General features: G+C 37.3%; 1 protein-coding gene across 2 annotated transcripts in view; it reads left to right on the forward strand.

Moving 5' to 3' along the window:
* Positions 1–26,343, forward strand: part of CACNA2D3 (calcium voltage-gated channel auxiliary subunit alpha2delta 3) — a 478,082-nt gene that overhangs the window by 341,752 nt on the left and 109,987 nt on the right. For both annotated transcript variants that reach the window (XM_026096289.2, XM_064518911.1), the window contains 4 exons: positions 5,654–5,725; positions 6,505–6,585; positions 11,136–11,210; positions 25,167–25,250. In XM_026096289.2, coding sequence (XP_025952074.1) covers positions 5,654–5,725; positions 6,505–6,585; positions 11,136–11,210; positions 25,167–25,250 — 312 coding nt within the window. The remainder of the gene's footprint in view (positions 1–5,653; positions 5,726–6,504; positions 6,586–11,135; positions 11,211–25,166; positions 25,251–26,343) is intronic.

The raw sequence follows: 26,343 nt of genomic DNA on the forward strand, positions 1-26,343 counted from the left end.
AGTCTGTGAAGATTTTTTGGCACTGTTGTGGTTATTTGATATTTGATATTTCTATGAGCCAGAGTTGGATGGAGATGAATCTGACTTGACGATATCCTGATTTTTTTTTTTTTTTAATTAAAATATGGATAGGCGCTGCATTTGAATGCAATAAGCTTATTTAACAAGCAGTTGTTTCTTTGTCATTGCTTTTGATGTTTGGGATTCTTTTGTTGCATACACACTGTCCATCTTCAAAATAAAATCAATTAAATGGCTATATCATTTTATATATTTCTGCAGCAACAGATACTCTGTTCTGCAGAAATTTTCTAGTTACTGCAGTCCAAAGTAAATGCAAAATAGATGAATATATTAAAAAAAACAAAACAAATTGTAAGAAACATTCCTTATTTTGTTTAGCTAAGCATTGTGTAAGGGAGGAAATGAAGGATATGCATATATTCAGGACTCTCTATTGTGTAGCTTGAAGATGCCTTGTTCTGCAACTGTGGAGACTTGCTGATGTCAGACATCAAAAAGAGTAAAATAGTCCTTTTATAAATGTATGTCTAAATTTAATATAAGTAAATATAGATAAATATCAATAAATATTTCTTCTATAAATAAACATAAGTAATACAGTACAGTATCTTTATATATATTTATATATATATATAGTACAGGCCTGCTCCTATTTGTCATCTTTAATAAAATTACTCTCCACTAAGAAAGTGATTATACCTATAAAACCTTTAAAAAAAAGCCTTGAGTAATTTATTGTATGTCTTTCCATTTTTTCCATTTTTATTTTTCTATCCAATGTTTTTGGATCCTTCCATTTATTTTGTCATTTTATTTTCATTTGGCTAATAATGAGTCCATTGCTAACTGAAGCATATGACAGTGCCTTAAGCATGGCTCTGGAATGCCCATCTTTTATTTGTGCCAGTTTCCTCCTGTTTCCAGTAATCCAAAACCAAGAAGTTGAAAAAACTAGAGTCCACATCCACTCCTGAAACCTGCAAATACATTCTTTGGAAATTAATGTAGGCATGCTTGACATGCGTGCCTACACGGATACATACAGATAGAGCAAAATTCTAAGCTAATTAGCACATAGCTGCCATCACTGGCTTAAAACTGTTAAACTGTTATTCACTGGTTACTTTATTTTTTTATCTTGCCATTATTCCTTTAAAATGGAACAACAATTATTAGCTGTCCAGAATTTTCAGAGGCTTAATGAAATTAGATGCCCATCTCCTAGCAGAGGTCAGTGGGATTTGGAAACCAAACTTCCTGAAACTCCTGTGAAAATTTCATCCCTAAGAAATGGCAGCATTATCCTGAAAAAAACATTATTTGATACTATTTTTGTACTATGCCACCAATTTTGAATTGAGTTTTACTGTGGTTTTTGTTTCTTGAATCCGTTTTTTCTGCTTTGACGTTCCGTATTCCATCTCGTGCCATGATAGATGTGCTGAATCTGAGAAGTGTTTAGGTGCATTTGAGTTCTGCATCTTACATTGCTTAATTTTATAGCAAAAGATACTGTGCAAAAAAATGTTTCGAAAAGCACTTTAAAACACGTATCTTTTCCTTAGTGCACATCTGTTAGTAACATCAAGTATCGGAGATTGCCAGTGGAATTTGTGTTTTCCTGGAGGGTTTGGGGTGAAGCAGTTTCTGTTTCCTTATCTTTTTCTTGATGTTATGTAACCACTTGAAGGAAATCAAAATGTGGTAACTGATATGCTGCTAAATAAGAAAAGGCAGGGCTCTAACATCACCTTGTGTGTGTTGACTAATATGGTGCCCCAGGTAGAGAATAAGCATAGACTTTTATCAGGGATATAAAGATTGAAGAAACAGAAAGGAGCTTGATTTGTTAATACTTAGACTCTGATGTGTAAAGAAGTTTGATTAAGTATTGAAAAGTATAGCAATAGAAGTAATAGAGGGGAAGAAAAGAAGTATAGGGTTTTCTTTGAGAACAGAACAAAGTTTTAAAACACAATGCTGGAAGGAAAGAAGAGTTATTAGTGCATCTGCATATTAATTTAGATGAAGTTCCAAATTTTGGGTGAGCCTTGGTCCAAATTAATCCTTATTTGTAAACAAAATTGGTCAACAGCAACATTTTGCTTCAGCAGAAACCAAGTACATAAAAGATATTGTGTGAATACATTTTTGTCAGAGCTAACTCTTTGTTTCCTATGAACCTCCTCCTGAACACGGAGGGGTTAGTAAAGATGAACCAAGCAAGTTTAGCATGTGTCTTTAAACAGTGTTGAATTACCGCACAGTATATGGGTAATTATTATGTCACATAAAGCATACTTTCATAAAAATGGCCAATAGCTATTAGTATTAGTTACTCCTAAGAGACTAGAACAGCAAAATTGGAGAAGGCACAGCCTACTGAGAGACTGAGATGAAATTCATGCAGCTTCACGTTTCCGTCATACCCAAGGATGCTCCACCGTATGCAACTAATAACCACCCATCCGGTGACGTTATTACATTATATTAGGATGTGTATAATTCTATTTCTTTGCCAATAGCACCAAAAAATCCTAATTCTTACATGTTACCTAAGTTCTTACTTATTACCTGTTTAAAAGCACGCGTATCATGATTATGGAGGGAAGGAAAAAAAAAAGTTGTTCACATTTCAAGGAGTTTCTTGTAAGAAATGTTTGATTCAGTATTTCCTTTTTTAGATGCCTACATAGGTCTTTTCAGAGCCTATGACTATGTGATGTCTAGTTGATGAGTTTGGGAATAATAAGGATTGTCTGTATTTTTTTTTGTTTAAAAAAAAAAGAAAAAATCAAAATTTGAGTAACCAAAGTGTCTATTACTGATTGCACAATACTATGAACATTGAAAATAAGTCCAGACTTTCAGAGGCTTCATGATTATATATTGATTATGTTATTCTGAGTTTGTGATATTTAACATTTTTCATTAAACATTAACTTCTAATTAAGCAAGTTCCATAGATATCAGTGATGTGTGCTGGTGCTGAATACAACAAATATAAGCTGAAGTTTTATCAGTGATTAGACAGCATATTTGTTTTTTTTTTTTCCTCAGAATCCACTACATTTTTTTCAAATGCTTGAGCTATCAGAGTTCTGTTATATGTAGAAATTGTCAGACTTAACAAGCAACATTGCAAAATTCCTAGTTCATGGCTTCCTTTGCAGTTTATTCACAGGCTCTGGTGTTTATCGTTTCAATGGAAATACCCAGTGGCTGCCATTCTACTATTTCAAAGTATTTCTTCTAAAATGTCATTGCCCAGGGAATTAACCTCTCCTCCTCCCAAAAAAGATCATTCCTCACAGTCTTAACAATTTTTATGATGCAAATAAAACTGCAGCTTGGGTGGATAACTCAGTGAAACATCCCAAATATGAGTCATCTATCAGCCAGTTATTTGCTGACTGCACTTAAGAAGTGGCCAACAATCTGTTCATCTACCAGAAAAACAACAGGTTGAACTATAAGCTCACATTTCTATAAAAATGAATACAGCAGCCAGCCCTTGGTGGTACTTGCAGATATCACAGTTTACAAGGTAATCACTCTCTGCATGCTCCGTAGTTAATTTTGAGAGTTAATGATCTGTTCTCTCAGAGTTTCCCAGAAACTCTAAACTGCTTTTTCCCCCATTTAAAAAAATGTAAAACACCCTAAGATTTTAACAGTCACTTGGTTGGCATCCTACCCAATAAATTGTTTCCAGTCATCTCTTAAGACAGCACTGGTTATAAAACAGTATCATACCGATACTTGACAATTGCATAATGTCAGAGATGAACAACCCTGGGCAATCATATAAGATCTCTGAACTCTCCAAGTTGTCACCCCATAATCGGCAAATGCTTTTTCACTTCCTGATGTACATGTATTTGGGACCATAGAAGGCTTCTCTCCATACAAATCGTATCAGCGTGCTTGACTGTACTACTCTGGCCAAGGAGAGTAAGTTCTTAAGCTAGTTCAGCCACAGTTAACTTTAACTACAAGCCCTAGATACCCAGTGTTTTTGTTTTTGTTTTGTTTTTTAGACTCATTATTGCTTAATAAATGAAGGATCGTATCAGGGTTGGAAACATCTGTTCTTTTTAAAAAAGAAAACAAAAAAGCAAACGATCATGAGCTGGTTCCACCTCATGTCTTTATCAATTCCTTATCATATACAAACTTTTTTGATGCTAAAACCCATTTGTCTTCCTGTCTGATGTTTGCAAATGTTCCTCCTCCCCCTGGGATAAGGCCATGCTTCGCGAAGTATGCTTGTTTGGGAAACTGAAACACCCCTGAAACAGAATGGGAGCTGCAGGACATGTAACGTTCTAGATTTAGCTTGATTTGTTAATGTGAGTTACGCTTCATAAAATGTCCTGATCATAATATGACTCTTGTGTTCTGAGAATTTGGGCAGCTGATAGTTGTTGCTTAATTCATAACAAAAGCATTGTTAGCAAAAATCAAAATTCCAGTGATTCTCCAAAAATGTATTGGAAATAGTGCCTGAGTACAGAAGATGTGATACTGATGGAGGGGTTGTAAGACAATGTCACAGTCGCAACTGGGCATGAAACTCACCTAGAAAATTCCTCAGGAAGATCAGCCTCTTGCTCTCTCCTTTTGGCTAAACAAAGATGTAACTTAGAAGACGTTAATCATGCTTAGAAATCTGTAGTTGTAATTATAGCTGGATACTTCATGCTTTTAACAGTTGCATGAGCCTCGTCAACTTTAAATATCTTCCAAAATTATAGGGGAAAAAAGAATTTAACAGTAACTCGCAACTGCTGGCTTGAGTTATCTTTCATACGTACATGATGAAGAGCCACTGGCACACAGGGCAGTGCTCGTCGTTCCCCGAGCACCGCAGCTGGCCTGCCCTGCTAGCATTTGCCTCGTGGCAAAGATGTAGTCTGGCCAGAGGGCGTGAAGAGCGAGGAGACAATTGTCTGAGCAATGTCGCTCTTCTGTGGTCAATGATAAAGCGGCCTACGTGTTTCTTTTGAATGGAACCAAGGTCAGGAGATCTGTTTTCTCCCTAAATTGAAGAAATATATTAAAAACTGATGTGCAGAATCAGCTAATGCTTTATGCCACCACCTAGTCCAGCAAACTGAAACCAGATGGAGCAAAGATGCTCCTGGGATCCTAACTGGCTGTCATCCTTTCTGCTGCAGCATTAGCTGATGAGATCTCAGTCTGGACCAGAAACAAAGTGCATGCACTCATGACCTCTTGTTCCTTGCTGGGAGAAAACAGCCTGAGGCAATCTTGGCAGAACTGACACTGGGAAAGATGTAGAACGGAGCTCCAGCTGCTTCGCTACTGCACATGCTGCTTCCACAACCCACATTTCAACTCCTTGGTATCTCTCATGGGAGACTGCAATAGAAATGAAGATGAGGCATCTTTCCTGCCAATGCAGCTGTTGGGGTGGGCAGAGCTGATATAATTGAGATGGGACCGGGCTGGACTGGGTTGGACTGACTGCAGTTCTAAGTACATTAGCATCATTTAGATAAATTGCCTTATCTCATTTAAAAAGAAGAAAATGTAATTGAAAACTGTAATCACATCTGTAATTGTGCCTTAGTTCTTAGAGACAATATTTCTTTTTCAAACGTAGCTTGCTGATGATCAGGGATTGGTGCTGATGACAACTGTTGCCATGCCAGTATTTAGTAAGCAAAATGAGACTGTAAGTACTCAGACTATTTTTATTATGCGATAATGAGGTGACTGCACTGAAGCCACTTTCAGGGGCCTAATAAGGTTTTAGCCTACCCTAAAACTTTTCCTCCTTTTTCCTTCTTACTTTGTTTGCAGTTGGTATCCCTTTGTTAGCATAAAAATGTGGCTGACAAATAAGCCTGAATAACTATGCTCTACTCTAACTAATAAAATAAGAAAACCCGATGTCTAAGAGAAAAATGCCAGATGATGCTAGGCCTTAGTGTTTTCTTTATTCTAGATTATCTTTCTTACAGCAAATAATCTATATCTATTTTCTCCCCCATATAGTCATATGTGTATATTATGCATATATCTGTTTACCTTTAATAATTTAACAGGTTATTAAAGAAAATGACATGTACTTTTCCCTTTCTGCTTTATCTTTCTGTCTTGTGTACCAAATGGCAGGGAAATTGGGAAGTGGGAGGATAACATATTTTGATCAGTAGTTTTTCCTTTGAAAACTACTTTGCATGTAGAAGTTCTCTGTTGAGGGACTCCATAACTATGGAAAGGTTGCATGCCTTTTTGTTTTGAATTGCAGATTAAGGAAAAAGAAGCAATGTTATTGATTAAATGACTGTTTGATCAGATGAGCTGTACCAGACTCTGTTTCCCACACCTTTTTAATAGTTTGTCTGTTATCTGTTCGTTTCTGTAGAGTAGCTACAAGGTGAAATTAGCTAGACCATTGATTATTATTTCCACAGTGGTTCTGAGTGCATGTTTTGTTGTTCTTTTCAGAGATCAAAAGGGATTCTTCTGGGAGTAGTCGGCACAGATGTCCCAGTTAAAGAACTTCTAAAAACTATTCCAAAATACAAGGTAATTTAAAAATGATGATTATATTCCATTATATTCAGTATAATATCTTACATTTATTTAGCATATTAACTTACATATGCACATTTATTAAAATAATGGAACCTAGAGGGCAAAGTCCATATTTGTACTGATGTAGCTCCATTATTTCACTCATTTTCTTTGGGAATCTTAGCTCTGTAGTCTCTCATGGCAAAATGCCATTAGTCCGGAGATCAAGCCCAGGTTTCCAATATCCAAATTAATGACTGGCCTGATCTTCTGTTTTTTTCAGATTTCACAATGTATTCTATCAGGTATTATACATGAAGTATTATCTTAAATAAAATCATATAAATAAAATCATATAAATAAAATAAAAGTGAACCCATTCAACAGAATACCATACAAATATCTGTCCTTGAAACCATACAAAGATCTGTCCTTACCATGGCTTGAGGCTTCCTTCCTGTGTGTAGCACTTCCTTCCCCAATTTCACATCCCAAAGTAGGTTCCTTGAATTAAAGCGAGTGGCACATTTCAGGAACTTCGACAAGTTCCTGACCAACCAGACTACTAGTTCCATCTCTGCTACACAATATATGCTAGATTTCCTCCTCCACATAGTTTTCTCAAGTCAGAGACAACTGTACTATAAAATTCTTCAAAAATATCTATGAAAAAAGTTTGCAAAATTTGTCACACTTGATCTATTCTGAAATGTTTGTAACTCAGTAAATCTCAGGCAAATGCAAAGATATAATTACTTTTCATTTAAGTACGATACAGTACATTAGTATTTCACTACTTCTCTATCTCTAAATGCTTTACTGTAGTCCCATTTCAGTCACAAATGAAAATTAAAGGAATGACTTCCAGTTAATTTCTAGTGGAAATTTATTTGTAAGACAAACAAGCACATAATATGACACTGTAGGCAGCCTTCACTAAAGAGGCCAACTATTGGACTAGCTGCATTTTGACATGTAACTGTACTGATAAATTTGTATGTCACGCTTGCCTCTTAATTGGCTGTCATGCTCTTATTTACTGATTTCTAAGAGGGTGGAGGAATGAGCTGACTTGTGAGTTATCTTTGAATATTCTTTGATACTGTTGTAGGTAATTCTAGCTAGGAAGAAAAATCCCCTTATCCATTTTAATTATAATTTGAATGCATTAGCATTTACCACATAATTTTGCAGATCAATATGCAATAACTGGTAGGTTTAAATTAAATGAGAATTTGATGAAAATTGATGTGAAATGCTGTCAGTAATATTGATAAAGTGTATTGCAATAATTCCCCGGGACTAGGATCTCACTGGGCTAGATGCTGCACAAACACAGGGCAGAAAGGCTGTACCAGCTGGGAAACATTGACAGACTAAGGCAAGAGGCAGCAGATGAATATACACTGATATCAGAAGATAGTGAACCCTGAGACGTTACTGGTCAGGATAAACAACAAAAAATAGTCTTGATGCAACAACCATCAAAGCAGTTGTTTTTGGACATTATGAGCTGTGAGAATTTTGAAGGAAGAAGATAAAGGAGCCTTTTTAGATATTTGCAGAGAGTGCTTATTTGAAACCAAGGCAGTGGGAGGCTGGCCCAACCGATTGGAGATGAGAGCTGATGGTAGTGAGGAACATGTTAAGCAGGGTGTGATGGGGTCTGAAAATCTTTGAAAAGACAGACAATTAAATTGTGCTTTTGTGTATGCAGAAATGCAGAACCAGTGCAAGGTGGCAGAGAAAAGGGTTATCTGGGCCAAATTTGGGTCTAGAGAAACAGTTGTTGGAACAGCACTCTTAAGGAGCTACGGGCAGAGCAAGTTTCATTTGTAATGAGAAGGAAGAATGATGTCGTAGTAACTGAAGATATGACCAGTGAAAGTCGGGCTGTGCATGGCTGGATAGAAAAGGCCAAATCATAGAGATGTTATTTGGAAGGTATCTGTAAGGTCTGGACATAGTCCGAATAAGAGAACCTAGAGAGAGTGCGGGGCCCGAACAATAGGTATCACAGCAGACTCATTTAGAGTGATTCAGAAAAGCAGAAGATAGGCAGGCAGATTTAAAATTCTGGTTTTGTCATATGGTATTACTATATTTTAAAGACTTAGTTTGATTTGGTGCAAGTAATATATGATCATCTTTCTGAATATGAGACTTTTTATTTGAAGGTACATTTTATATCACAGGATGTAATGCAAGAGAAGATTATTGCAAGAGGCATCAATATCATGCAATACAGTTAGGTTAGCAAAATCACTGAAGTTATAACTTCCAGTCTCACGTACTATAAACATTTCTGAACAGTAAAAATACCGTGCAATTGCAAGAGCATAATCACCCTTGGGACCCATTCCTGTAGAGGCAGCATGTGAAATAAAATTCGCACAAGGATATAAAATGATTGGTTGGAAATCAAATTCTGCTGACCTGGAATTCTCTCAGCTTGCATGAGATGGGTTTTATGCAGAGGAAGATGAATAATAACAATGAGCTATTTTCAGCAGTCATTATCCAGACTAAACTTCCCCAGATGTCAGTGGGAGTTTGTCCTGAATAAAGTAGGGTTGGATACAGTAATATTTAGTTTTCACATGGCATTTTACAGCCCTCATGAAAAGTTTTTCCCTTTGTGAATTGGTCTATCATTTGGACAGAGAGTTCAAGGTTTAAAACGGCAATACTGCTGTAAGCAGTAGTATCTTTCAAACCAAAACATTTTTGGTACAGACAGTGTACTGTTTCAAGTACAACAAATGAAAACACAATAAAATGCTACACTTGGAGTGTGGGTACACTTCAAAAAGGCAAATATTTTTTCTTAAGAAGTCTACCACCCACGTTTGTTCCCTTACCTGACTTCTGTTGTTTGGATGTCATTCTGCAGTTATCAACAATTACGTTTGCAATCTGATATTTAGCCAACAACTGGTTCACTTCTCCTAATCTAATAGGTAAAATATTTCCACTGTTATTATTTTGGTTCTCCTTCCTTTATGAAGAGATGCCAAGAACATATCACCTTCTATTATTTTCACTAAAGTTTATTGCTTTAGGAAAGCTGCTAATTTATGAAACAATCTTCTACGTGGCAGATATAGTTAATGATATCCAATCATTCACAGGAGAGAGCCGTCATAAATCTCACCTGGTTACGTTTTCTCTGTCACCTTGCTATAATATCACATTGTATTTTATATTTCCAGAAAATTACAGAAGCTAACAGACTTGCTGTCCTACTTATATTTTAGAAATGATTCTGTCTTGTTAACCTTGCTCCCATTGCTTTATGTCAGACAAATTCCTGAGGACCTGCTTCAGCAAAGTACTAAGAATGTACTGAAGTTCCATCCGTCTTTGATAAAAATTTAATCATTTGCTTAAATTTAAACCATTTGGTTAAGCACATTGTTGAATAAGGACAGTTTGCTCAATCAGATCCTTAATAAGAAAAAATATTTTTATAAAACTTAGTTTGTTAATAGCAAAAAATGTGAAACAAATATCAAAGCAAGATGCTTTTATTTTTTTGAATACCTCAGCATATCAAGATGCTCAAATAAAAGTATAGCTCTTGGAACAGAATCACATTTTCAGTGAGCAGTTTCACACATATGGAATATTATGTTGCTTCAGAATTGAAAGAACTGAGTGAAAAAATATAGTGAGATACATAAATTCACTCTTTGCATGGTAAAAGTCAGTTATGTACTGAAGCTGCAGAAGGAGTCTCTGTTAGCAGCAAGTTTCTGCTGGGGGATGTTTGAGTGACCACACGAATGAATGGAAGGTACCATTATTGCAGTCAGTGGGTGCACTCAGCTGTGCAAGAGGCATATTGTTAAAATGGTAGTGTTGTTATTTAAATAAGTACAGTGCTAAATTTGATTATGTACACCGTTAGGCCTCATAAAGCATTTCATTGCTCTCATGATCTCCCATAGTTATACTTGCTACAAATATGTGAATTGCATGAGTTTCTTGAGTAGAAATAAGCCTTGTTCTGTGTATCCAAATAAGCTTGAATTAACAGAGAGGTAGAATATCTTTAAGACTGGTAGATGCAAATACCAGAGATGACAGGCCACTGCTTGCTCAGCGTAACTATACACTCAGTAGCATTGATTTAAACGAATCTTTCACAACGTCACTTGCACAAGTGACGTAAGCTGAACCTAGCCACTCCTGCGAATATGTGAATGTACTAAATTCCAGTATCCCTTTGCTTTGGCACATATCATATGGTATGTGCTCTGGTGTCTCATATATATATTTAATTCACTCTAAAGCACATAGAAATAAGTGCCCTAGATAGCAAAGGGTGTGTGACATTTTAAAATTGTGCTATATGCTGAATTCATCGCAATGACAGGTTCTCATTTTCACAAAATGCCAAGGATCAGTGCTTTGCATACATTATAATGAAATGCGGTGTTGATAAGGCTTATGAATGCCAGCTTTAAGCCATAGATGACTAAATGTTTGGCTGGGTTTTTTCTTTCAGAAATCACTGGAGACCATGCTAATTAGTATTTCTTTCTCATTTACTCTTACAGTTAGGTATTCATGGATATGCTTTTGCAATTACAAACAATGGATATATTTTGACTCATCCGGAACTTAGGCCTTTGGTAAGAATTCTGTTTACTAGTCTATTTTATCTAGCTATATGTGTTGCATTTGTTTTTCTTTTGCTGTTAAAAATGTAATATTTGTTAAGAAATGTAAATACAACAGAGCAGTGTTTTTTTTTCAGGAACAACTCTTTGAACACATTACTGAGTATAATACTATTTTCCTCTGAAAACAAAGGTTAGCATGAAAATATCCAAGAAAAAATAAAATATACATGTTGTTCTGCAAAAGATGCAGACCTCCATTGCTGCAGAATAGCAAAGCCAAAAATTGCTATAATTATGTTCATTTTACATTGAAACGGAATGCTCTATTGCTATGTAATAACCCCTATTTGTCATGTTAAAGTGTTAAAGCTAATTTAAAATATGTGCAGAAATTTCAGTAAAGCATATTTTTAAGCAGAATAGGGGCACAAGGGATTTTCTCACTAAAAGAGAAATAACAGCAAATTTACGTTTATTTCCCTTATCGTCCTGTTTGCATTAATCAGAGTAGGAAAAATAGAAGTGCCTGTTACCCGAATGTTTATCAACTTAACACCCCAGAGATCGGGTACATTCCTCATTGCATCATTGTTTAGGAACAGCACTTGCAAGCGTTCCATCACTATCAACTCATAGCAAAGCATCCGTATTAATGATTTCACTGCCATACACACATGGTTGCCATATGTATTTCTCATGCAGCCACTTTAAGTAACGTCTGATTTCAACAATATTTTAGTAGAAAACAGAAATATTAATTGGATGGATAATTTCATATAAAAATAAAATTATTGAAAAGCATGATTTATGAACTCATTAGCGTATCTGACATTTTCAGTCAGCAAAGGCATTTTGGCTTTCTAAGATTTGGGCTAGGAATTACACACTTAATTAACATTTGTATTTGCGCTTATTGTTTCCTTATTTATTATTTAACTAGAGTAGAGTAAATGAAAAGTTCAGCAGGGGGACTTTCATGGGTGAATGGGAAAACTTTTTCTCAGTAACATCACTGTAGAAATAGACAGCCAATCAAATGGCAAAATGGATGTTACAGTATCTTTGAAAGAATTTTAAAATAAATAGCTTGATTATTATTTTTCTTGTATAAATATAACGCATGTTTCTGGATGGTGGAAACTTCCACAGACATGGAAAGCAAGACCTGGAGAGAATTTGGCATATTATTGAGCAATAAGCAATACTGTTCTCAGAAATGGCTCTTGCGAATGAACCCATTGTTTTTCACCATCCCAGTGATGAGTCATTAAAGCTTTATGTCTAGGTATATTTAGCTCAGATCTCAGTCAGTTAAATTCACATGCTGCTGTGACCTTTATTTTTTCCTAAAATGTTTTTTTCAGCTCTGCACTCTCCACAGATGATTTCCCGTAATGATGAATTTGTAACCTCTTGTTTTATGGAAAGTAGGACCTCTGTTACCCAAATACAGAGAGATTAGGGAATGAAAAACTTCCAGCCTCAGTAGATGCATCTTACTCCTAAGCAAGATAGCAAGCTCTGTGTTGGTACCTCAACATTTCATCTGTCAGCCAAAGTGTGTCTTGTCTCTACAAGAGAGTACAGGCTTCTGAAGTATCTAAGTATAGGATTTACAAGACTGATTCACCTCACCCAGACCCATCTAGTCCAGAGCCTCCGGCACTAGGTGTTCCTGAGGCGGACTCAGGAACTGAACAAGAACAGAATGTGGAAAACGTCTGTCCTTGCAGCACTCAGGGCAACTCTTAATATTTTCAGATAGGATTCTGCTTGTCTTCTTGTCTGCTTGTCTTCTACATGTCTTGTTCTGGTACGTTACCATTCAGACCGACGTTAAGGTAGACGCTTATGTCATCCATAGTAACATCTTACTCATTTTTTTTTTAACTCTTCCACCTACTTGAGTTCTCATAGCAATGATTTCCATATTGTAACCATTTTATGAAGAAGAGTTGTGATTTCAATTTTTAAGTTTCATTAAAAGTAATTCTTATATTATGAATATAGAAAGCAGAAGCTCCTGACCTATATTTCCTTTTCATTTCTTACTTTCTGTAATAATTTGTGATTGTTATCAATGATTGTTTCAATGTTGCAGTAATGTTTTTCAACTCCTACTTTTCTGCATTTCTGCACTTTGTTTCATATTCTCTGCATTTTTCTGACCTCTTATTTAGCTTTTCATCCATGTTCTCTGCTTTTCTGACTGAAGTTGCTTACTGAGCTGTATTTGGTAACCGTAGCAGAGAAGAGGCAGCAATAGGGACTGTCCAAACCACCGGAGAGAAAGTGGATTACATACATAGATTATCAATGCACCTTGAGGTCTCTTTTGCTGCATCTTCACTGCTTTGTTACCTCAGCTGGCTAGACTAGATCATGTGAGTATTTGTCTAATTTTGCTTTTATTGTACATCCAGCTGCAGCGTGGACATATCCTAAAAATCTCTGGAAAGAGTCAACGCTATGAGCACACTGACTAGATAAGAGAGTTGACTGTCATAGCATTTCTTGTCTTGTCGTACAGTTTGCTATTTAAGCATTTATGCTGGTTTAGTAATGCTAATTATCCTCAGTTGTTAAAATGTTGAATTTAAATGTTATTCTGCTGTTATGTAAGCTTGTATATTAGCTTTTTGTGTTTTGTGGGAAATGCCAGTGTGGGCTTACCTTCAAAATCCTTCAGCTGTTGCTAAGGGAAATGTGATGGCACTGTTTTTTTAGTCCATGATCAGCCACTACCCTCACAACATTTTTTCTTCTCTTCGTATGTATTAAAATTCATGTTTCTTTGATATCCTATTCTAGGTTAGGTATAAAGGCACTGGCTTTTTATAGCATTCCCCACTCTTAGTAATACTAAAATCATCACCTTGTCTTGATTCCTAAAAGGGCTTTTGAAGATCTCTCTCTCATTCTTCATAGGTACCTCTAACAGCCTATATTTGGAAGCTATAGGAATATATATTTGAAAGTTCCCTATTTACATAGCAGGAGTTTTACAATACATGCATTTACCATACCGTCCCTTTTTCTTTTGGCAAATTACTTACCTCAAGGATTGTTCCAAAAAATAGTACTTTAATAAACAGAAAGTAATGAAATCCAGGAATAGCGCATAATTTAAGTTAGACTGACAAAGGGTGTTATCTGCTTTCCTTATTTCTGTTGTGGTGGCATGTTTTTATGAGGGAAAAGGTGGTTTTATGTTACGATCCCTAGCCCCAGCGTACATCTTGAAGACACTTATTTCATTACCTTATACAACAGTCTCTGTCTTTAGAATCAAAACGCTGGGCAGCAGCCCATAAGCTGTCGACGGCAGGGAACTCGCTGTGATATATTCATGGTGTGCTCAGTTGAGCTCAGCTTGGAAGAGTCGCGTCCACCTCTGGGTTCTGTCAGCTGTGCACGATGGGAGGCTCCGGTGGACTTCAGCGCAGGTTTTGAGAGTGAAGTGATTGCTGGCCTGCGCCTTCGGATTACTCTTACAGGCTGAATCCTGATACCATTATAACCAGGGGCAAAACTTCCCTGAAATTTGTGGTAAGACGTATGTGCAAATAGACATGCAGGACTGAAACTGAAGTTCACCAAAGATACTACCTAAAATTATTTAGATGCGTTGGGGTTTACATTCAAGTGCACTGATTACTGACGTGCTCCAAACTGGCTTATGTTGTCATTATGTTTTCCTGCGGTGATGTGAAGCTGGAATATTACTAGGCTTCTGCGCTGCTATCCCCAGTGGCCATATCTGTTAGTTCTGCAGCTGACATACTGCTTTCTAAGAAATTGTCTTATGGGACTCTGCAAAGACAGGCAGGATAGCAAACGCTTGCTGAGGAAGAGTGCTTCCTCTTGCACGAGATTTTTATCTCATCCTGAGCAGCATATTTAATCATTAAGCTAGCTATGTTTCATGTGCTGATTATCCTATTGGGTTTATATTTTAAAATGTTTTTCTTGGAGATTTCCTCTCTTGTTTCTTCTACCGTTTCTGGAATAAACTTGGCTTTCAGTTAGGGTGGCCGGCTGCGTCTGTGCAGCTGGTGGGAGAAGTTGCAGAGGGCAGGGCAGGGAGGTGCTTTCGCTGAGCTGCAGGTCCAGGTGGCACTTTGTCACAGTTGCTCCGTGGCCACCAGCCCTCCCAGCTCAGGGTCTGGTGGAAGTTTTCATCAGTTACTGTTGCCGTGGCGGGATCTAAAAGATCTTCTAGTTAGGCTTTTCTCCAAAAGACATTAGGAGAGGGAAGAGTCTGGAGAAACAGCTTAATCATGATAACGGGGGAACAAGGGAGCGCTTGGAAATGCCTTCTGGAGAATTAAAAAAAAACCACCTTGGGAGGCATTACCAGTTGCGTGAGCGGGAGGGAAATGTTCCCCGAGGTCCCCTCTTGAATCCGGCCTCCGCCGGGGGGGGCTGCGGCGCGACTGCGCGGCCGGGCGGTGGCGCCCCAGCACCGCGGCGGCGCGGGGGAGCGCGGAGCGCGGGCAGCTGCGGGGCGCCGCGGCGCGGGGGCTTTTCCCGCGGTGCGGGCGGCAGGGCGGGACCCTCAGCGGGGATTTTTTTCTTTATTTCAAGTCCTGAATAAGAAAATCGCCCTCTGTCCCCTTTCTGGTGCGCTTCGGGGCCTTTCGTAGGTTTAGCATGTTGTTTTTACACGTTACGCCTATTTTAGGGGGAATTCCCGTTAAAAACTGCAGTGGTAATTCGAGATGCTGTAGCTGACGGTAATGACACGTCCGGATTTTTTAATATTGATGCAGAGTACTGTGCTATAGCTACACGTATACGAAAATCTCCTCTCTGCCACGACAGGACAGCTAATAGCATACCTCATCAAGGGTAAAGGGGGAACCAAATCCATGCACCAGAGCTTTGTATAGCAGGGGGGTAAGAAAGATACTCTTGCACCCTCTGCAAGTTTAATTTAGATAACATAATGTACTTTGCATTGTACTGTACAAGTGTAGTGTGTTGAGAACAACCTCATTTTCTTACTTAAATTCCCTTGTCCCAAAGAGGGAACTTCAGCCTCCAAACCAAAGGCTTTAACAAGCAAGCTTATAAGATGCAGCGATTTGTATCATCTGTTTTCCTTGGAAAGTAATATTCTGTTCATGGCTTTCTTCAGTAATTATTTTTGATTTTCTTATTATAATTTACATTTATTACTTTGATTTATATTTGAAGTTTCATCCAGCTGTGGCAGATTCTGCTGTATGATCGGTTTTTATTTGTGCATAAGCTATCAGATGTGGTACAACACTAAGCAAAAAAACCTGCCCCTTCTGAAATGTCTTTAAAACTCAAAGTGCATTAATAACATTTGATAGGTGTCCAAAATTAAATACCAAAAGTTTTGTAAATAAGTAATTTAAAGTCTGATCAGATGAAATAACCTATTTTCTTCCATGAGTCAGGCTACATGATTTTGTTAACACTGCAAGGTTTTATCATTTCACTTGTAGGCACATGTAGCCGTAACTGGTAAAACCTTTTGGGAATCCCCTAGGTAAAAATCAAAACAAAACAAAAACAAACAAAACCCCCTACAGATATAGGTAATAAGCTACTGATAGCATCTTTGCAATGTTTTTCATTAGGAAAGTTCTTAGACCTGAGTCCAATTTTACTACTGTAAGTTGGGGGTAATTCATTGCTGTTTTCATAATGCACAATGATAAATGGGGTGAAAAATGTGCTCCTTACGGTTTTCTCCCTAAATTCATTTGTTTTTTTTGTTCTGGGCATCTATGTCCGAGTGCTCCTCTATGCTGCATTTTGATTAGAAGTCCCTATATTTTACAGAACACAATATCTGATTCTGCATGAGAGGATCTTTTCAGTTGTATGATGTCATTTTGAATTTTATATCTAATTAAAAACCACAACTTATTGTTAAGAAAAAATGAATTGTTTGGGAATTCAAAAAAGTGAATTTTTAGATTTCTTCAAGGAAACGGCTCCTGTTTTCTGAAATGCATGCATACTTGAAATGTGCATATAAGGACAAAGTTTTTCTCAGTTATGTCAGATTTTAGTGCATATTTTTCAATATTGTCTTAGCACTTGCAGGGTGCTAGGTATTACCCCGTTAAATGTCAAGATGCAGAATATATCATGACAATGTCATAGTTTGCCAAGAAAATGAGTGCAATGAATGCAAAGGAAGGCTAATAAACTAATACTGTGTACTTCTTACATGCATTTAATAACGATCACCATATCAGTTGTGGCTCGTTTCTCCTTGCTGTAACTGTCATCATATAGTTTATTATATCTAGATGTCAAAAGAAAACTGCTTTATGAAGAAAGAGTGGTAGGATTAGAGAGAAATTAGGGAATGCCACTGAATGAGTAGTGCCTGCAATTGTCACTGATTGACACCTTTGTGAATCTTACCTAGTTTTAGGGGTTTGTACTGTTGCCCCTCAGTCATAATATTAGGTGCTTTTCACATACTTTCAATGAATAACAGGAAGGTTCCTGGTGGATTTTGTAAGGTCTGTGGCTTTTTTGATTCATTGCTGGCAATGGAATTTGTATTTTTGTTCACAGAATAAAGAGGGATTTTGTTTTCAGTAATTATTAGGTTCGTGTAGGGTAGAATGCTCCAAGTTCCTGACCAGGGAGCTCAGGTTCCTTAACTGAAGAAAATATGTACTTAAATGCATTTGTTATGCAGTCAGAAGTATCTTTTATTCAGATTCAACCATTTTTTGATAAACATAAGATTAGGAATGTGTTATAACTTATAGATGAATAATATCAATGATGACTGAGGATTTTATAGTATTTCTAAGTTTAAATCAAGCTCCTCTCTCTCCCTGAGGAAACTGTGGCATATGTTCATGCTCTCAGTTTAAGCTCTGGAAGGCTAGTAATGGTGATATTTTGAATGGCTATATGTGAATATTCCTTTTCTCACTATAAACTGTACTTCAATTGATAATTTTTTTTAAATGATGCACATCTTCCTGTAATTGGACAGTCTTAATAGGGAAAGTTATACACAGAAAACAAATCACATGCATATATCATAATACTGTACATGCAATATTTGGGAGGTTTAGCTGCCAGAGTAAGTCACCAATGTAAATTTAGAATGCTGACTGTCACGGGATATTTCATATAGCTAAAGGACCTGCTGTGTTTAAAGATTGCTAGACCAGTATTGAGTCTTTTGTAGCGGTAAATTCTGGGAAAATTTGTTTCTCCTAATATAGAAAAACAGAGAAATTCAAGTCTCGGGGGAAACATTAGTGCCCCACTTAAGCAGTGTTAGCCTTTCATAAGCAGCAAATCTCATTTCTCTCTGGGGAGTCCCGCCTGGAACGTAAGATAACCTACACTTACCCTTGCTTTATTCAGCGACTCCATAAAACTCTACAGCTGTAGCTGACAGCAGAATATTTAAATGATTTGAACAGTGTAAATGCCTCACGTTCATTTAAATAACTGAAGAATTCAATCACTTGAATGCCAATGATTATTCCTATTGGAGTTTACATTTTAAAAAAGACAGCCCATCTGAATCCCTGTGAGAGCATTAAATTGCTATCTAATTAGAAGTGCAAAATTACATATATTTAAAAGATAATTAAAGGTTTGAAGGCTGTTGAATAACTGGTTGTACATATAAATGAATCACTGAAAATTTGTTAGCAATATGTGAGGCTTTCTTTTATTCTTTGCTTTCAGCTTTGAAGTTAGGTATACCCGAGCTCATGGGTTTAAGTCTGGTAGTATTAAGATAAAGGCAGATGTTTTTAATTATTTCTACTCAAACCCCAAATAATTATAAGCAGCTGCCAGTTTTACATAATCCCAAAAGATAAGGTTCTGAGAATGCAGATAAAATCCTAAATGGAGGGGTTGTTTTCTTCAGTGGAGTAAATCGCATGCATGTCACACTGCTAATCAACTGCAATCCACCTGAAAACGTGAGCGCAGCCAATGTGCTTTTGTCCAGTCTGTAGGCATGTGACCTAACGCTATGTTCTGTTCCTTGGCTTTCACTTCACCCTGTGAAGTGAATATTTCCATGCTGTCTGTGTCATTACTTTAAATGATACTGTGTTATTTGTAATGCAAACACATATGTTATGATTGTAAGGAGAAAGCGCCATTGAAGTACAGATGTGGCATGAAAACTGTTTTCTTCTATTACTTTGCTAGATGGTTCTTGCTGTATACGTGGTACATCTACTTTTTCTCTGCCTGAAAACTTAGAATTGCCTTCTTCTCTCCTCCCCAGCAAATGACATGTCTCCTGTTGTCAGCTTTTCTCTGCAATATTGCTGGAAATTTTATAGTGTGGCAGTTTTTCACTCCCATCTGGCATGAAAAATCAGTCCAAAATAACTGGTTTTCACTGCCAACCATAACCTAGGAACTTCTGGATTAAAGTCTTAAATAATAGGCTTATCATGAAAGTCTGTCTTTGAAAAGGGAAGTTCTTCTTCCTCTCTTCCTAAGAAAATCAAGATGTTACATCTTTCTTAACAATAACGTGAGGAGCTTTGTGCAGCAAACAAGTTTGGACACCTCCGAGTGTTGTACAGACTCGAGACTAAATGCAGAGCAATAAAAGAGCATTTGAGGTCACAAAATAAATGCAAGTCATGAAATAAAAGTATCACAAGAATCAAATCAGGATCATGTGAGCAGGAATAATTTTAAATGAAATAAAGAGCTTAAAAGCCAAGCAGTAGTGGTTAACACTGAGATAGGATGCAGCTTCACACACATTGCCAGGCAGAATGTTTTGGAGCTGTGTAGTCCATGGTGAATGATAGCTTAGTCACTGTGGGTGGTTATATCTAAACAGGTGAAGCAGAGAAGAGAGTTTTTCTTTGCTTTTTTAGACCTCAGAGTGTGAATCAGTCTACTGAAGCAATCTTTTCCCCTGTCTTCTCACCATCTTCGCCTATATTTGCACTTGTCTTTGTCCCATAGTATTTAAACTCTAATCATTTTAGGATAGAAGCATTATCTTATCAATGGGCTAATGCTGAAGGACTTACTACATATTTGCAGATATTTTTGGCAGGGGTTGTAATAATTCCAAACTGTGAAGTAGGAAGGACATGCCTCCCCCCGCTTCCTTTCTGCGCAAGTCCGTATGGCAGAGTGGTGTGTCTCTTTTTGCAGAAGCGTATCACTTGCTCCCCAGGCATGCCTCAGGCACAGTAACCTCTACAGGAGTAGTGTGACTCTAGCGATTTATACGGGGATTGATTGCTGACAAAGGTCTGTCTCTCTGACCTTATATTGACCAAATATAGGTAAAGTCAGGTTCAATGCAGCTGCCATTCAAACAGCTGCAGTCTTTGCATTGTGCCAGTTAGGACTGCACAAGACGATAAGTAGGTGATAATGAATCTGCAAGAAGGGAGGTCACTGAATAACCGCCTAGCCTGGAGAATTGCAGTAATGACACTCTGTTCAGTCCGAGTGTTTAGTTATTTAAAACAATATGGAGAAGTGTGTAATTTTGGTTGATGATTCTTTTGCTAGAGTACTTGTTTTTTCAACCTATCCTATCAAACTTTGTAGACAGGTGTATCTTTAAAGGCTGGCTTAATATGCTTGATATAATTATAGAAGTTGTAGTTATACATGGAATCTTACTGCGTATTTTATTACACAGAATTCAAGCTCAGCAAAGCATATTTGTGTATGTTAACGTTTGTCTCCTTTAAGCAAAAAAAATAGGATCATGCTGAAGTTCTATTTAGGTTAATACATTGTCCTAATTCTGAAGTACTAATCCATAAAGATGAGACTTAATCAACTGATGCTATGTTTTTAAATTGGAAGAGTTTTTTGCTGTTATTGTTGTTCCTGATTGCCTGTTTTGGTACTTAGGGTAGTGGTATGGCCAGGAGGAGCTTGCCCATGACATTATTTTACCTCTCCAGCCTTTGGTTGTTGCTTGAGAGATACGTTTTTGCTCTCACGGTTTCTCACAGGGGATTCACAAATGTGCCTAAGCTAGTTCACCGAAATCTATTGACACTTTCAAGAACTGCTATCACAGCAACTCACTCTCTCCTACCCCCCCACCCTGTTATCCACATGAAGCACATGTCTGAGAAATTCCAATCACCTTAGACCCGAGGCTTGCAGCTGTTAAGATGTAGCTTGCTCCCTCCATGATCAGATTGCCACACTCTGACTTTATAAACACGTGGCAGGTCATATTCAATGCAGATGGTTTGGGACTGCGTATGTTAAAAAAAAAAAAATCAAAGTGAAGAGTTTAATAACGGCACATGTAAATGGTTGTATAGGGGGTGGTGAAAAAATGTGATTCAGTCTTTAAACAGTACACGTCACATGTTGTTTGAATCAGCCAGTGCTGTTATCAGTTTGGCCAAACCTCAAATAAAAGATACTGAATACGATAAAAGTCATTTGGATTACCAAAGGAAATCATTGCCCTTGTTTTTTTCCACAAACAATAGTACATTGGAGCTATCAGCTAATTTTGAGCAAACCCAAAGATTCTTGTATCCCAGTCCAGATATTTAAAATATTTTGTGCCCATTATTTATTTTGCAGGGGTTAACTACTATATAATATCACCACACATTTTATATTGGCCAAAGTAGATTAACAGCACACAGTTTATATCTACCTCTTTTCCTCATACACTTAAATCAGAGTAATTTGGTAGGGCTCCTAGTTTCTATCTTTCCCAGTGGGTCTTTCTAATTTGTTTTGGTGCTTTATAGTAATCTTGCAAATGGATTTGGCTTCAGCCTTCAATCAGTGTTTTGTACTTCATCCAGGAGTCTCAGATAGACATAACAGTGAAGTTAGATTCAGTTTGCTACCAGAGAAAAAGGCATAGGTGAATGCCATTTTTAAAAGCTAATGAATTGCTTCCATGTCCATGGAAATTAGCTAAGCAATAAAGCTAGAAAGAAACTTAGAGAAGCAATAAAGCTAGAAAGAAACTAGAGAAGAATAGCCAGTTGAACACTAGTGTTGTGAAATATTTGATAATTGATCTACTTGTCTTTATGTTTCAGGCCTTAGTTACATAAGTATATGAATGTGTAAATTTACTGCTAGGAATAAGTTAGTATCTTCATGAAGGTTAGATGTATAAGCAAAGTTACCTATACAAATATTACCTATACAAAATACAATACCTATACAATATACAAATATTACCTATACAAAAGTTAGGTATACAAATAATTGCTAGTTTTGGTGTCAGAAGAAATCCAGTCACTGCTGGAAGTTGGTTTTTATGTTTTCTCTGCCATCCTTCCCTGAAATATATCCTAAGTCCACTCTTCACATACCAAATTCCTTTGTAGGTGACTAAACACTGGCCCGTAAAGTGTAAGAATGTAACGAGCGGTTAGGCATCTCAATACTTTACCTGTTCCTGTCCTAATGGTTCTGCATTTTGAGTTCTTTTGGGGTCTTATGAAGTCTACCCTTTGCTTTAGCATTGGGATTTTGGTTTTCTTCCTGCCTGTCTGAATTTTTAACACACAAATACTTCTGATTCTGGCTTTGTGGCAGAACTTTGAATATTTTATCTAGCTCTCTTTTTGGTTGTTATTGGATTTTGGTTTGGGCTCTTTTAGTGTCAGATATGTATTCTACATGATTAAAATTAAAAAAAGATGCAAACGGTTTTATTTGTTTGTAGCCCACTTCTGCTGTCAGATACACAACATCAACTCCTATTGTCATAAGTAAAGATTTGCGTGTGTTTGAAAATGCGATATAGCCCAGAAGCTCTTCAACATCTGTGAGTGAGGATATAATTAAAGATTGGAACCAGTACAGGAGTTACTTCACATTTGCTCTACTCAAACGATCCCAGTAAACTTCTGTATAACACTTTTCAGCTCTCAGTATTTCAGAGCTTGACTGCAACTCTGTCTATACCAGTATGACTGAATCAAAGCTGTGCTTGGTTAATTGGTGCTCACTGAGAGTAGACATAGTTACTCCTTGTAAAGATTAAAGATTATATGCCTGATGCATCCATATAAATATCTTAATAGTATTGTAGCAGCAGCTACAATGGGACCTTTGCAAAATGTCGAAAACTACAAAAATCAAGCCCTGCTAGTAAACTGGACATTATCCTCTCCTTTTTATTCCTGTGAGATTTAACTATAGTGGTTGCAAAGTTTTGTACTTCCATACTTTGGTATAGTTATCTCTTCAGCTATCACAGCTGAGTCATGTAGGAAGAATGAATCAGAGCACTGAGCTGTTTGAATTCACAATCTGGTATATGAGCATGTGCTGAAAGCAGAAATTCTTTACATCTCTCTACCCATCTGTGAATAGCATCAGCCCAGAAGTAGATACCTCAGTTGCTCTGAGAATGGTAACCTCTAGCAGCAGGGCAGGAAAAGTGCACAAATGTACTCTTCAATAGTATCTCCAGAAGTTGTCAGAACCCAGTCTAAGGGTTACACCTGCAGAGGTGGTGAGAATTTTTCTTATTCAAAAAGAAGAATGAGAATTGATTCAGGACATTATCCCACATAGATGCCCAGAAGGAGCATCCATAGAAATGACTGGAGTATCTGAATCATCATGGATTAAAATTAAGGAGGCTCAGTGAAGCCTGTGCTAGAAGAAACATGACAATGCTGCCAGCATCTCAAACTCTCTTTGTGATTAGGATCCAGCAGTCAGTCTTCTAAAACAGTTTGCTGTTCTTCAGGAAGATTTTGTCATATCTGTTTTTAAATACTGTGACCCTGCGAGAGCAACTGTGGGATTCACATGCGAGTCTTTTAATTTAAAGAGGAAAAAGTCAGGATAGGGATAACCTCTTAATGTTCAGAAAGCAAGATTTCTCTTTGGCCGGTCTGATCCCTCTGCAATCTGCAGAATGCAGCTGAAAGTTCCTGCAGCACTAGCCCCAGTGATGAATGGGCTGTCTCAAGCACTGACAGGTTTGGTTTATGTATAGTTGGTCCTACCCTGGGGGAGGAGAATCAATTATATATACTGCCTTAAAGGTACGTTTTCTATACTTCTATGATGCTATGCTGGTGAGTTACAAAGGTGATTTTGAGAATTTTCACAATATCCTGTCACATTTCACAGAAAGACTTCCCCCCCCCCATATGTATCATAGAAGTTAAAAGGCCAAATTTCACAATGCGCTGACCTCACCAAATGTGAATCTTTCAAATATATTCCCATAAATTTGGTTAACCATTTGGATTAATTTATTTATTCTCAGATCTTCCCAAATACGTTGTCATCTTCCACAAATCAAGAGTTTTGTTCGTACAGTAATAGGCTCTCTGGTTTTGAATGTTCAGCAGAGGGCAGAATTTCCCACATTATAAACACCCCAATGTAGAATCCATTTGTCATTAGTGATGTTTATTTAAAATGTGAGATTTACAGTGTAATGGTGACTCGTGATAAAAAACTATAAATTATCATTATTAGTATATTACTTTTCCCATGAAATTGTAGATAAAATATAGTATCAGCAAATGTTAACACCACACTTCCCAGGACTTGCATCTTATCTTGTTTGAAGAGAAATGTGTAAACATTTTGATGATAAGATTGTAGTAAATATAACTTCCTGTACAGCTGAAAGAGCTAGTTTGAGACATTTAACATAAACTACACGATGAAGGCCTCCTGTAGTTTCCATATTGGGAAAAGAAGGTACAACTGCTGAGTCTGACTTCTCAACGTGCCCTTCAAGAAAATCTTTGTCTCATGGCAAAAGATCATGCAAATACTCATGTATGAAGTAGGTTTTTAGTTCAGAGAAAATATTTATGCAGCAATATGGTTCACTTTATGTAAATTAAGCTACCTACTGTTATGTGTATTGCGTGCAATCAACAGCCATCCAGCAAGTCCTAAAAATCTTCTGAGACACAATCTTTGTGCAGATAAAACAGGATATGCTAAACATTTCACCTTTTCTTATGCCAGTATGAAGAAGGGAAGAAACGAAGAAAGCCCAACTACAGCAGTGTAGATCTTTCTGAGGTTGAGTGGGAAGACAGAGATGACGTGGTAAGTGATGTGTTTTAAAACGCTGTCAGAAGACTGTCTTGTATCCCACTACTGTACCTGGAAACTGTTCAAGTAGTCAGCAGAGAGGTAACCTGACCGCTCACAGGAAGGGAAAGACAATAGGCCCTTTCTACCTTATTCAGAATTTTATTACCCTCCTGTTTTGTATTGATTCTCCCTTACACAAGCATGCACATACACGCACGCACACAGGCTCTTTGTATCATCAGTAAAACTCATCGCCCAACTTGCATTCTCTGTGCATCCCATTTGATATCTTTGCCGGATAGCAAAGACAGTGCTAGAGAGGGCTGGTCCGCACATCTGCTGAAACTCAGAAATTAAGGAGTGAGTTTAACTTCTCTCTATGAGATCCCTCTTCTCTTAATGGAAATAATGAGACCTGTTTTCCCTATTGAACAAAATCAAAAAACATCAGATGAATAAATGAATTGGATACTCTAACCTCTGGTTCAGCTCACACATATCAAAGATTCACTCCCAACTCCTAATTTCAGACATATGGGTAACTGCAAAACCACTCATTCTGTCTCTATTAGCTGTTATGCACAATATCCTTCCCGCTAAACTCATTTTTCAGTGCTCCATCTACTCTGTAGTTCACTTGTCTTATTCTTTCATACCTTGCAGGCTTCGCCTTCTCTGCAGTACTGTATCAAAAGCTTTCCGTATGTCCATGGCTTAACCTTTGCCTGGTCTTTCTGTTACTTCCTCAATAAATCTGATTTGTTAGGCATGATTCGTTTTGTGTGAATCCATGCTGACCGTCCTTAATTAAATCGTAACTTTCCAGGTGTTCCCCTTTCTGTCCTGTAATTTAGTTTTTCCCATAAGTTCCCCACTGCCAAAGTCACGACTGCATGTCTGTATTTTTCATAGATGTTTCCTAGATCCCTTCTCAAATATCAGTACTGCATTAGGTTCTCTTGAGTCCCTCATACCTCTGCTTTTCCAGAGAGGTTTTGAGTATATCCACTGAAGGTTCCCATATTTACTTTGTCATGTCCTTCCAAAATCTGGGATGGATCACGTACAACTGCCCCTAGAGTCTTGTCAGTCTTCAGATGTACTA

This window comes from Dromaius novaehollandiae, chromosome 12, assembly GCF_036370855.1.
Source record: "Dromaius novaehollandiae isolate bDroNov1 chromosome 12, bDroNov1.hap1, whole genome shotgun sequence".
Classification (NCBI taxonomy): domain Eukaryota; kingdom Metazoa; phylum Chordata; class Aves; order Casuariiformes; family Dromaiidae; genus Dromaius; species Dromaius novaehollandiae.